The 13,889-nt window shown below is 43.8% G+C and overlaps 1 protein-coding gene across 10 annotated transcripts in view; it reads right to left on the bottom strand.

The window, feature by feature from the left end:
• Positions 1-13,889, bottom strand: part of lyrm1 (LYR motif containing 1) — a 48,853-nt gene that overhangs the window by 9,561 nt on the left and 25,403 nt on the right. For 4 of the 10 annotated variants that reach the window (XM_068056283.1, XM_068056285.1, XM_068056282.1 and 1 more), the window contains exon 5: positions 8,056-12,405. The exons of 4 other annotated variants lie outside the window; for them this stretch is intronic. In XM_068056283.1, coding sequence (XP_067912384.1) covers positions 12,292-12,405 — 114 coding nt within the window. In that variant the 3' untranslated portion in view covers positions 8,056-12,291. Of the gene's footprint in view, positions 1-4,473; positions 4,746-8,055; positions 12,406-13,889 lie in introns of those variants that run through there. 2 more of the 10 variants (XM_068056288.1, XM_068056281.1) reach the window with 2 other exon arrangements.

Genomic DNA, 13,889 nt, shown 5'->3' with positions numbered 1-13,889 from the left:
AATTAGGAAAGTAAATGGTCTGTTTGCCTTTATTACAAAGGGATTGGAGTTTGAGTAAGGAAGTCTTAGTGCAATTTTATAGGGCCTTGGTGAGACCACACCTGGAGTACTTTGGTCTCTGTACCCAACAAAGGTTGATGGAGTGCAACAAAGTTTCACTAGGCTGATTCCTTGGATGAGGGGATTGTCTTATGAGAAGAGATTGAGTAAACTAGGCTTCTATTCCCTGGCGTTTAGAAGAATGAGAGGTGATCCAATTAAAGCATATAAAGTTCTTAAGGGGTTTAACTGAGTAGATGCTGGAAGGATGTTATCCCTGGCTGGGGAGTCTAGAACTAGGGTCAGACATATAGGACTGAGATGAGGAGAAATTTCTTCAAAGGGTTCTGAAACTTTGGAATTCTCTATCCAGAAGGCTGTTAAGTTGTTGAGTATGTTCAAAACCGAGATCAATAGATTTTTGGATATTAAGGGCATCAATGGGAACATCACCTGCAGGTTCCCCTCCAAGCCACAGACCATCTTGGAACTATATCACCGTTCCTTCACTGTCGCCGGGTCAAAAACCCGTAACTCCCTCCTTAACAGCACTGTGGGTGTACCTAGGCCACATGAACTGCAGCGGTTCAAAAAGATGTCTCACCACCAATTAGGGATGGGCGACAAATGCTGGTCTTGCAAATGATGCTCACACCCCATGAAAGAATTAAATAGAATATGGGATAGTCCAAGAAGGTGGAGTTGAGGTAGAAGATCAGTCATGATCTTACTGGATGGCAAAGCAGGCTCAAGAGGTTGAATAGCCCACTCCTAGTCTAATTGCTCATGTTCGCTTCAAATAGAAAATCACAACAGGAATGGTCAATTTATTTAGATGGATTCTTCAGAATTTCATCTCAACATCTACATTGACAAAGGAAAAGATGCCATAGAAAAATGCCTACAATATATGTAGAATATACATGGATCTCCAATGTAGTTCACGATGAACAGGATTTAGATTTTTGTTCTCAGGATGTAGGTGCACTGGCAAGGTCGCATTTATAGGCAGTCCCTAGTTGCCCTGAGAAGGTGGTGGTGAACTTTCTTGAACTGCTGCAGTCGTTGGGTTGATGATGCTCCCACAATAGTGACAGGGAAGGAAATCTAGGATTTGGCCCAGCAACAATGAAGGAAGGTCTGATTAAGATCAACATTGTGTGTTAACTTAGACAGGTAAACTTGCTGTCACTGTGTGACAGTGGTGATTCAACAGCAGGGGTGCTGATCAAGAGACTGCTTTGTCCTGGATGATGTCTGGCTTCTTGAATGTTGTTGTGCCTACACTCTTCCAGGTGAGTGGGGGATATTCCATCATATTCCTGAATTGAGCCTTGTAGATGGTGGAGAGGTGCTGTGGGTTTAGGAAATGAGTCATTCTTTACAAATTACAAATCCACCGCTCTTGCAGCCATGATGTTGATATACCTGGTTCAGTTAAGCTTTGTTTCAGTGGTGCCCACCGCCCCCCGGATGTTGATGGTGGGGGACTCAGCGATGCTGGTGCCATTGAAAGTATAGTCCTCATCGTTTACAGCAGGCTTGTTTGTGCAAAAGCCTGCCTGCATGATGGCTAGTAACAGGAAATAAATATTTGAAACATATTTTTATGAAACTTACAAAAAAAAAGGGCAGTGAGTGTGAGAACCACCAAGCTTTGGAACATCTCATCTAAATTGTTCACTGACTGTCAGATCAAGAAAGAAATACAAATTAAACAAACTTTAAAAGAAAGACAACCCTATGAATTTTCCCGAATCCTTATTCCTGGAATAGATTTTAACCTTTAAGTTCTTTCTTTTGGGCCTCCTTATCTCGAGAGACAATGGATACGCGCCTGGAGGTGGTCAGTGGTTTGTGAAGCAGCGCCTGGAGTGGCTATAAAGGCCAATTCTGGAGTGACAGGCTCTTCCACAGGTGCTGCAGAGAAATTTGTTTGTTGGGGCTGTTGCACAGTTGGCTCTCCCCTTGCGCCTCTGTCTTTTTTCCTGCCAACTACTAAGTCTCTTCGACTCGCCACAATTTAGCCCTGTCTTTATGGCTGCCCGCCAGCTCTGGCGAATGCTGGCAACTGACTCCCACGACTTGTGATCAATGTCACACGATTTCATGTCGCGTTTGCAGACGTCTTTATAACGGAGACATGGACGGCCGGTGGGTCTGATACCAGTGGCGAGCTCGCTGTACAATGTGTCTTTGGGGATCCTGCCATCTTCCATGCGGCTCACATGGCCAAGCCATCTCAAGCGCCGCTGACTCAGTAGTGTGTATAAGCTGGGGGTGTTGGCCGCTTCAAGGACTTCTGTGTTGGAGATATAGTCCTGCCACCTGATGCCAAGTATTCTCCGAAGGCAGCGAAGATGGAATGAATTGAGACGTCGCTCTTGGCTGGCATACGTTGTCCAGGCCTCGCTGCCGTCGAGCAAGGTACTGAGGACACAGGCCTGATACACTCGGACTTTTGTGTTCCGTGTCAGTGCGCCATTTTCCCACACTCTCTTGGCCAGTCTGGACATAGCAGTGGAAGCCTTACCCATGCGCTTGTTGATTTCTGCATCTAGAGACAGGTTACTGGTGATAGTTGAGCCTAGGTAGGTGAACTCTTGAACCACTTCCAGAGCGTGGTCGCCAATATTGATGGATGGAGCATTTCTGACATCCTGCCCCATGATGTTCGTTTTCTTGAGGCTGATGGTTAGGCCAAATTCATTGCAGGCAGACGCAAACCTGTCGATGAGACTCTGCAGGCATTCTTCAGTGTGAGATGTTAAAGCAGCATCGTCAGCAAAGAGGAGTTCTCTGATGAGGACTTTCCGTACTTTGGACTTCGCTCTTAGACGGGCAAGGTTGAACAACCTGCCCCCTGATCTTGTGTGGAGGAAAATTCCTTCTTCAGAGGATTTGAACGCATGTGAAAGCAGCAGGGAGAAGAAAATCCCAAAAAGTGTGGGTGCGAGAACACAGCCCTGTTTCACACCACTCAGGATAGGAAAGGGCTCTGATGAGGAGCCACCATGTTGAATTGTGCCTTTCATATTGTCATGGAATGAGGTGATGATACTTAGTAGCTTTGGTGGACATCCGATCTTTTCTAGTAGTCTGAAGAGACCACGTCTGCTGACGAGGTCAAAGGCTTTGGTGAGATCAATGAAAGCAATGTAGAGGGGCATCTGTTGTTCACGGCATTTCTCCTGTATCTGACGAAGGGAGAACAGCATGTCAATAGTCGATCTCTCTGCACGAAAGCCACACTGTGCCTCAGGGTAGACGCGCTCGGCCAGCTTCTGGAGCCTGTTCAGAGCGACTCGAGCAAAGACTTTCCCCACTATGCTGAGCAGGGAGATTCCACGGTAGTTGTTGCAGTCACCGCGGTCACCTTTGTTTTTATAGAGGGTGATGATGTTGGCATCGCGCATGTCCTGGGGTACTGCTCCCTCGTCCCAGCACAGGCATAGCAGTTCATGTAGTGCTGAGAGTATAGCAGGCTTGGCACTCTTGATTATTTCAGGGGTAATGCTGTCCTTCCCAGGGGCTTTTCCGCTGGCTAGGGAATCAATGGCAACACTGAGTTCCGATTTGGTTGGCTGTATGTCCAGCTCATCCATGACTGGTAGAGGCTGGGCTGCATTGAGGGCAGTCTCAGTGACAGCATTCTCCCTGGAGTACAGTTCTAGGTAGTGCTCAACCCAGCGGTCCATCTGTTTGCGTTGGTCAGTGATTATGTCCTCCGATTTAGATTTGAGGGGGGTGATCTTCTTGATGGTTGGCCCAAGAGCTCTCTTCATGCCATCATACATTCCTCTGATGTTTCCGGTGTCTGAGGCCAGCTGAATATGACTGCATAGGTGTTGCCAGTAGTCGTTTGCGCAACGCCTAGCTGTTCTTTGTGCAGTACTTCTGGCTGCTTTAAGTGCTGCGGATGTTAAATCGCTGGGGGCTTTCTTGTAGTTCAAAAGTGCAATGCGCTTAGCGGCTATGACAGGTTCCAGCTCTTCATTATGAGATTGAAACCAGTCTGCATTTCTCTTCGCACTTTTGCCGTAGGTGGTCAAAGCTGACTCATAGATGGCGTCTCTGATGTGGGCCCACTTGGTCTCAGCATCCCCTGTGGGAGTGTTTTGAAGGGCTGTTACAAGTGAATTTAGAAATTTTTGTAACAGCTGTGGGTGAGAAATTCTGCTCGTGTTGATGCGCGGATTAATGTAGGATTAGTATAAATGGGTGGTTGATGGTCAGTACAGACTCGGTGGGCTAAAGGGCCTGTTTCAGTGCTGTATCTCTCTATGAAAACTACTTCAAGTAACAATATATATGTACCAACTAATAGAACTTAGAATAAAATGACAGAAAGGTAAAAGTTAATGAGATCTTCAAGACCCTCATAAACACCAGAAACCAGAGATAAAGTTTTCAAAATCCATTTTATTCAGTTTCTGTAACATCATGGAATCATTCACATCTTGGTATAGACTTTAGCATCTATATGTAAGGTAGGCTTTACAATAGCCAAAATCACACCTTTTAAAGCTGTATAATAAACGTAATCAGAATCCCAAAAAAATTGTAGACTGTCTAATGGTACTGAAGCACGGAACCAATATAAGAACTAATGAATTGCAATGGGTTCAAAGTGAAGGGTTTCCAAAGCCAAGTGTTTTCTGCAGCTGATGAATCTCATCAAGAAGTTGTTTATTTTGAAGGTTTAACTATTCAAAACAAAACATACTCAAATTAGCATTGATACTTATATGTTTCTCCAGTTGACAGTCCACCATTGCTTGAATCTCATGCATTGATTTACACTTAGAATTAGAATTAGAATTAGAATATTACAGCGCAGTACAGGCCCTTCGGCCCTCGATGTTGCGCCGATCATCTGACCTACACTATTCCATTTACATCCATATGTCTATCCAATGACCACTTAAATGCCCTTAAAGTTGGCGAGTCTACTACTGTTGCAGGCAGGGCGTTCCACGCTCCTACTACTCTCTGCGTAAAGAAACTACCTCTGACATCTGTCCTATATCTTTCACCCCTCAACTTAAAGCTATGTCCCCTCGTGTTTGCCATCCTCATCCGAGGAAAAAGACTCTCACTATCCACCCTATCTAACCCTCTGATTATCTTGTATGTCTCTATTAAGTCACCTCTCCTCCTCCTTCTCTCCAACGAAAACAACCCCAAGTCCCTCAGCCTTTCCTCGTAAGACCTTCCTTCCATACCAGGCAACATCCTAGTAAATCTCCTCTGCACCCTTTCCAAAGCTTCGACATCCTTCCTATAATGCGGTGACCAGAACTGCACGCAATACTCCAGGTGCGGCTTCACCAGAGTTTTGTACAGCTGCATCATGACCCCGTGGCTCTGAAACTCGATCCCCCTACTAATAAAGGCTAACACACCATATGCCTTCTTAACAGCCCTATTAACCTGGGTAGCAACTTTCAGGGATTTATGTACCTGGATACCAAGATCTTATTCCTCAGTTGAATATGCAATAATCCTAAAAGTATGTTTCACATTAAACTGGATACTTAAATCAATTGCTATGTTGCTGTGTTGCAGTATCAGTTCTTCTTTTTCTTTTGGGCCTCCTTATCTCGAGAGACAATGGATACGCGCCTGGAGGTGGTCAGTGGTTTGTGAAGCAGCGCCTGGAGTGGCTATAAAGGCCAATTCTGGAGTGACAGGCTCTTCCACAGGTGCTGCAGAGAAATTTGTTTGTTGGGGCTGTTGCACAGTTGGCTCTCCCCTTGCGCCTCTGTCTTTTTTCCTGCCAACTACTAAGTCTCTTCGACTCGCCACAATTTAGCCCTGTCTTTATGGCTGCCCGCCAGCTCTGGCGAATGCTGGCAACTGACTCCCACGACTTGTGATCAATGTCACACGATTTCATGTCGCGTTTGCAGACGTCTTTATAACGGAGACATGGACGGCCGGTGGGTCTGATACCAGTGGCGAGCTCGCTGTACAATGTGTCTTTGGGGATCCTGCCATCTTCCATGCGGCTCACATGGCCAAGCCATCTCAAGCGCCGCTGACTCAGTAGTGTGTATAAGCTGGGGGTGTTGGCCGCTTCAAGGACTTCTGTGTTGGAGATATAGTCCTGCCACCTGATGCCAAGTATTCTCCGAAGGCAGCGAAGATGGAATGAATTGAGACGTCGCTCCAGGGTAGACGCGCTCGGCCAGCTTCTGGAGCCTGTTCAGAGCGACTCGAGCAAAGACTTTCCCAGGTTTCATGGAGGCACCCAAGATCACGTCGTTGGCACCAGCTAGACCTCATTGTCACAAGGCGAGCCGCCTTAAACAGTGTTCAAATCACGCGCAGCTTCCACAGTGCGGACTGCGACACCGACCACTCCCTGGTGTGCAGCAAGGTTAGACTCAGACCAAAGAAGTTGCATCATTCCAAGCAGAAGGGCCACCCGCGCATCAACACGAGCAGAATTTCTCACCCACAGCTGTTACAAAAATTTCTAAATTCACTTGTAACAGCCCTTCAAAACACTCCCACAGGGGATGCTGAGACCAAGTGGGCCCACATCAGAGACGCCATCTATGAGTCAGTTTTGACCACCTACGGCAAAAGTGCGAAGAGAAATGCAGACTGGTTTCAATCTCATAATGAAGAGCTGGAACCTGTCATAGCCGCTAAGCGCATTGCACTTTTGAACTACAAGAAAGCCCCCAGCGATTTAACATCCGCAGCACTTAAAGCAGCCAGAAGTACTGCACAAAGAACAGCTAGGCGTTGCGCAAACGACTACTGGCAACACCTATGCAGCCATATTCAGCTGGCCTCAGACACCGGAAACATCAGAGGAATGTATGATGGCATGAAGAGAGCTCTTGGGCCAACCATCAAGAAGATCACCCCCCTCAAATCTAAATCGGGGGACATAATCACTGACCAACGCAAACAGATGGACCGCTGGGTTGAGCACTACCTAGAACTGTACTCCAGGGAGAATGCTGTCACTGAGACTGCCCTCAATGCAGCCCAGCCTCTACCAGTCATGGATGAGCTGGACATACAGCCAACCAAATCGGAACTCAGTGATGCCATTGATTCCCTAGCCAGCGGAAAAGCCCCTGGGAAGGACAGCATTACCCCTGAAATAATCAAGAGTGCCAAGCCTGCTATACTCTCAGCACTACATGAACTGCTATGCCTGTGCTGGGACGAGGGAGCAGTACCCCAGGACATGCGCGATGCCAACATCATCACCCTCTATAAAAACAAAGGTGACCGCGGTGACTGCAACAACTACCGTGGAATCTCCCTGCTCAGCATAGTGGGGAAAGTCTTTGCTCGAGTCGCTCTGAACAGGCTCCAGAAGCTGGCCGAGCGCGTCTACCCTGAGGCTTTCGTGCAGAGAGATCGACTATTGACATGCTGTTCTCCCTTCGTCAGATACAGGAGAAATGCCGTGAACCTTTAAGTAGTTAATCTAAATTTACCATCGGGCAATGTTTGTGCTCTCTTACCTATTAATTCTAATCTACAATCAGTTTATAATCCTGGGATCAAATTGCAGGGATCAGATGCTTATTACTGATATTCAGCATAAAGCAGGATGAGTGTAAACATTTGACAGACTTTATGATAGGTGAGCACCACTTTTAATAAGATGTTATTGCCTGAAGGACATTTAAAGTCTGAAACTGGATGTTACCACAGTTCTCGGAGCTCTCTACTTTGACTCAAAAGCCGCTGTTAACTGCTTGTGGCAGACAACATAATTAAAGGAACAACATATTCCAGGTTATTGTAGCATTGTGCCAACAATGCCAGCTATAATTTGCAAAGCATGGTGTAAGTTAACAAAAGTTGAAACTAATTGGCAAAAAAATTGCTTTTTGATTTTCTTGAGAGTTATCAGATTGAATTTAAAAAAACAAAAAACAGAAAAAAATGGCAGTTCTGTTTCTGTCCAAAATACAGGGAGCAAGCACTTAAGACTTTGTATAGGACAACTTTAAAATTAACATTGAAGCCATCATCCTTTGGCCAATATAAATGACTTCTATATTTTTTGTTAAGTTTTTTTTGAGGACTCATGTATTTTAGAATTATGGACTTTGTTATTTGGGAAAACTGAAAAGGATTATTTGGAATTTTTTCACTGAGATTATCGGAAGGTCTTTTGGACTTGATTTGTAAACAACCCTGACTGTAAGTCACCTTTCTTCAGATAAATACCCAGCAGGGGCTTTTTGACTTGGAGATGTTAGAAGTGACAGGTCAGGATTTATAGGGGTCAGGAGGTTTGACTCTTGAGATATTGTTTTGGTTTTGCTTTGGACAGTGTTGGAGTGTGAACTGTTTTAAAGGCAGTTAGTTGGAGAAAACCAGCCAAGAGAGCAGTCACCATCAGCACCCTCTTCCATCTCTTTGAGAACTTCCTGAGAATCAAGTGTAAGAAATAGAGAAAAGGATGCTGCATTTCTCCTGGAAAGCCTGCCAAACCGATATTCAAAGTCGCCTGAAAATAACTGTTGTAGAAAAATCCCAGTGACTGCTGTCTATGCGTATTTGGGACGCTAAACCATCTTCCCATATCTTCTCTTTTTTCTTCAAGAATTAGAAAGTATTTGGCCAAGGTATTCTTCTTTGTCTTTTTTTTGTTAACAGAGCTCTAAAGAAAAAAAATCTCTATTTTTCAGTTAACTGGTGTGTGTGTGAGAGTGAGGGGCTAAGGTTAAAAGGGAACTTTCATACCTCACTCTGTGTAATAATGCTCTGCTTCGTTACTGATTAAGTCTTGTTTTAGAATAAACTGAAAATTTTTCTGTTTATTACAGAAACTTGGTGCATTTTATTCTGGAATAAAAATAGAGTCTATGATAGACCATATCAGTAACGGGTAAACATTTAAATATATGTTGTGACCTATGGAGAAGTGGAACTAGAAAAAACGGTGCACTCTTTCTGCGTCGGTCGTAACACTACACATTTTAAACATGGATGTTTTAAGTGATGGACTGTACCAGACTGTTTTGTATTATTTACTTTCATAATAAAAGTTACAAAGACAACTCAAGTCCTTATCGTATGATATGCCCAGAGGATATTCTAATATAGCTGTAACCTTATTTCAATTCACACATTGTGGGTTACTATTGTATAATCTACTCCAGGAGGAAATATGAATAAAGTGGTGGTAACAAGGAGACATTTCAAAAATACAAAAGCAAAATACTGTAGCTGCTGGAAATCTGAAATAAAAACAGAAAATGCTGGAAATACTCAGCATGTCAGGCAGCATCTGTGAAGAGAGAAACAGAGTTAATGGACTGGATTTTAAAGGCTCTCCTGACTTTGGCAGGCCCCATACCAATCTCGGCAGCAGCCTCATGGTGGCCACCCTGCCGCTCGGTGACAGGATCACAATTTCCATATTTAAATTAATTTACCTACCTGAATTGATGAAGGTCCTGTCATCTCCTTAACTGCTGCACCCATCTTCATTCGGGCAGTTGGCAATGCCGTGCCTTCGAATCCCCGTTTGGGGAAACGAGGCATGAGGGGGGGGGAAAAAGGTGATTTTCTCTGTGCGGGGGGGTGGTGCAGAGTGGGATTAGAACGCTTCGGATTGGCCGGGCGGGTGATGGGAAGAGGTAAAGGACAAAGGTTCTGAACTTTTGGGGGGGGGGGAATGGCAGGAATGATGTGTAATGCCACTGGAAGGTGGGGGTGGGAGAGGGCATGGAAACCTTATTTTATTCATTTATTAACAAGTTAAACATCACTGTACTTTTCAAATTTAAATGCTCATTAAGGGCTGTAAGCCCTTTAAAAATCGCATTGGGGCTGGTTGCTGGTGCCAGTGATGGCTTGCCCGCCCCCGCCAATGGCGGTGGGGGGGGGGACAGCGACGTGGTTGCCTCGGATATGCTCATGAACCGCACGTCGAGCTTCTAAAATGCAGCGCAATGTTTCAGATTTGTGATCTAATGATAGGACACAGATGCTGCTGAGTAATTCCAGCATTTTCTGTTTTGATTTGACATTTTACTAAGTTGTACTTGAGATTTTGTCCTATCAATTTTTGCCTTTTTTTGTACAAGTATTGTGAAAAAAATCTGGACTAAAGAACCTTTAATGAAATAATAGCTATATTTTATTTGTGGGCGGCGCAGAAAAAGTAACAGGACAAAATACATTAAAGAAAGTACTTGAAAGGTATACGTGTAGTCTCATGTAGACTGGGAGACTATTCAATTTTCAAAAGTGATGCGGAAGGGGAGTGGTCTACAAATTATGTTATGGGAAATGGGGCCATCATATAACCTTACAGATCTTTCATTCCATATATACTGATACTTCAACAGGGCATATATTCAAATGGCTACTCAGTGGAAAGTGTTGCCACACACACACCTTACGGCTTCACACATTAAACATCTGTAACATAAAAATAATCACTTATTGATGCCTTCAATGAACTCCAGGTTGAGAACAAAGCAGCTACCACTGACCTCTTATACTTTTGGATATGCAGTAGGGCAGTGATGTGTCATGCCGTTCAGTGGGAAAGGAGATGCAAGTGCAAGCTAAGCTCACTGAGGCATTAGACATCTGTTTGATCAGTCAGTAGTTGATTAGCTAATATTACAGTGCTAGTAGCACCAACAATGAGTCACAAACAGTTGAGGGTAACAATAACCCTTTGCTGCAATTCCTACATGTGTGCTTGCTGCATATGACAACTGGAATCCTGTTAAACCATAGAAAGCTCAGACAGCTGGCCTTGGTCAATAACAGATCGAGGTGCTTAAATTTGAATACATAATTTAGGGTCTGCTGATCTCTCTAGCATTATTCTTTTACCTTGGTACCACCTAAACTACAAAATACTATAATTTCTGGTACTTCAGAAACAAACTTAAGCAGCAACAGTAGAAACAGGCAGACCATTATTTTGAATTGTAACAAAGCTAAGGAATAAATCTACAATAACAGCAATATGCATTAAAAAAGCTTCTGCCACTTTAAGAAACTCTTGGACTTAGTCTTGTTCACATCCACCCACTCCAGGACAAGGGTAGCAGATGCATGGTAACACCATCAGCTCCAAGTTCCTATCAAAGGAGCACACCATTCTGACTTGACTATATAATTGCCATTCCTTCATCTTTGCTGAATGTAAATCCTGGAACTCCCTACCCAACAGCATTGTGGGTGCACCTTGACCATTCAGACTGCAGCCGTTCAAGCAGAAAGCCCACCACTGGACTGAAAAAATGCAGCTATGTGGAAAGATTGGATAGGCTGGGGTTGTTCTCCTTGGAACAGAGAAGGCTAAGGGGAGATCTGATTGAAATGTACAAAATTTTGAAGGGCCTGGATAGAGTGGAGGTGAAGAGCCTATTCACCTTAGCAGAGAGGTCAGTGACTATGGGGCATAGATTTAAAGTGACTGGTAGAAAAATCAGAGGGGAGAAGAGGAAAAACCTTTTCACCCAGAGGGTGGTGGGGGTCTGGAACTCACTGTCTAAAAGGGTAGTTGAGGCACAAACCCTCAGCTCATTCAAAAGGAGTCTGGATATGCACCCCAAGTGCCATAATCTGCAGGGCTATGGACCAAATGCTGGAAGGTGGGATTAGAATAGGTGGATCGTTTTTCGGCCAGCACAGACACGATGGACCTAGTGGCCTCTTTCTGTGCCTTAAACTTTCTATGATTCTACCACCACATTCTCAAGAGCAACTAGGAATGGGAATAAATGCTGGCATTGCCATTGTTGCTAATGTCCAGAGAATGAATAAAAAAGGCACTGAAGAAAAAAAAAGCAGTCGGGAAATTTGTGGTACTATCTGCACTTTTACAGTATATTTTGCACAAAATACGGAGCCTTAAAGAAGTTGACCTACTTTCACACTGCATTATATTATTTGTGTGCTACAGGAGCACAACAGGCCTTAGCCATCAGCCCCAGAAGTGGTGAGGCAAACCTATAGTAGAGCATAGGAGCACGTTATTTGGCCCATTTTTCAAAATGTTCTTACATTGAAAGTCTATTGGATATTGCAGAACACCAAGTTAATAATAATTCTGGTTCAGGATAGTACCACAGCCTGCTTACTTTACGAACTTCTTAATTCAAAGTTTGCTGGAAGTTACATCTTTTTCATTAGAGAATTTTACTTCTAGAGATAAAGTACAATGTAAACCACTTAAGTAATAAATCATATTCATGTGATTAAAGAAAATAATTTACAAGTAGCTGACCCCAGCCACCATTACATCTCGTCATGTGATTGTAGATACACTGGTTTTGCAATTTTCCTCAGCCTCTCTTGCATTCTAAACTTGCGACCCTTTTTATCAGCAAGTCCCATAGGAGGTAAATGTATCTGTAAATAATATGGAGCAAATTAAAGATATATTGAGGTGAAGCTGTATTTCAAAATGTAGCATTGTGATAAAATTCACAAATATCTTACCAGTTTTCTGTACCGGGCAGTTCAATTTTCTTTCAATCCAACCAGCATTTTGACTGAAATATTCTGTACATAATATTTATTTTAAATCACCAGTAACTTATGTGCGCACTAGCTTGAACAACAAGAGCTGGCTGCCAACTCCTCATGATTGTTTGATTAAATTCTTTTGCTAATCTTCCCAGAAAATGTAAGCACTTAAGACAATTGTTCTTCACAACAGTACGGCTGTAAAACAAACTTAGTGAACAGAGTTTCTCTACTGAGAATTGAATCTATGACAAGAAGGGTGTGAAGTAACCATAATCATCACTTTAGGATCACATTGAGAAATTATTAGGATAAGTGATTTGTTGTGGCAAGTGTTTTGTTAACTGCTCAGATTGGCATTCATTGCCTTGGTGGTATTTTATGCCAACTTGTACATGAAAATCAAACTGTACTACATGGGATTAAGTGTAGAGATTTTCAGGCTGTTGCTTTAATTGTCTTATATTGTATACATGATAAAAACACATTTCAAGACCATTCTACCCATATCATTAGTTATAAATCTGCCACAAAGCAGCCACAAGTGCAAGTTTAGAAGAAGATAAAAGAGGAAGGCGATTTAGCATCCAGAACACATATCAGTGTCTCACTGTGTCAAATAATGAGCAGAATTTTGGATTGTTTGAAATGGCAGGTTTGGGGGCAGGTGGTTGCTTAATCCCACCCCCGGGTCGGCATACCGGTTTTCCAACGCAATACCGACACGCTCAGATTTCGGAAAACACCAATGGGAGCCGAAGAGGGAACATGCCCGACCTTAAATGGCCATTTAAGGCCAATAACGAGCTTATTGTCAACTCTTTCAGGGAACAGATTTAGATTTTTGTTTTATGGATTGGGTTTGACGTTCAAGCAGACTCCACAGTTCAATGCCAAGGAAGGAAGGGCACAAGGGGAAATGGTCATAGTGTCATAGAGAGATACAGCACTGAAACAGGCCCTTCGGCCCACCGAGTCTGTGCCGACCATCAACCACCCATTTATACTAATCCTACATTAATCCCACATTCCCTACCACATCCCCACAATTCTCCTACCATCTACCTACACTAGGGGCATTTTACAATGGCCAATTTACCTATCAACCTGCAAGTCTTTGGCTGTGGGAGGAAACCCACGAAGTCACAGGGAGAACTTGCAAACTCCATACAGAGCTTCACCGAGCTTGGTCTGACCAGCGATGAGGAGCAGCATCTGCCGGAGAAGAAGCAGAACACTGGGCAGCAGGAGTGAGGAAGGAGGAGCACGAAGGCTCCAGAGTCTGCACCTAACACAATCTTCACCAGCACACTCATTGTTCTGCCAACCATCACTTCCATTCCCTGGAGTTTCGCCAACATGAAATG

The sequence above is a fragment of the Heterodontus francisci genome, chromosome 24 (genome assembly GCF_036365525.1).
Source record: "Heterodontus francisci isolate sHetFra1 chromosome 24, sHetFra1.hap1, whole genome shotgun sequence".
NCBI classification, from domain to species: domain Eukaryota; kingdom Metazoa; phylum Chordata; class Chondrichthyes; order Heterodontiformes; family Heterodontidae; genus Heterodontus; species Heterodontus francisci.
This window is presented reverse-complemented; position numbering and strand designations above follow the sequence as displayed.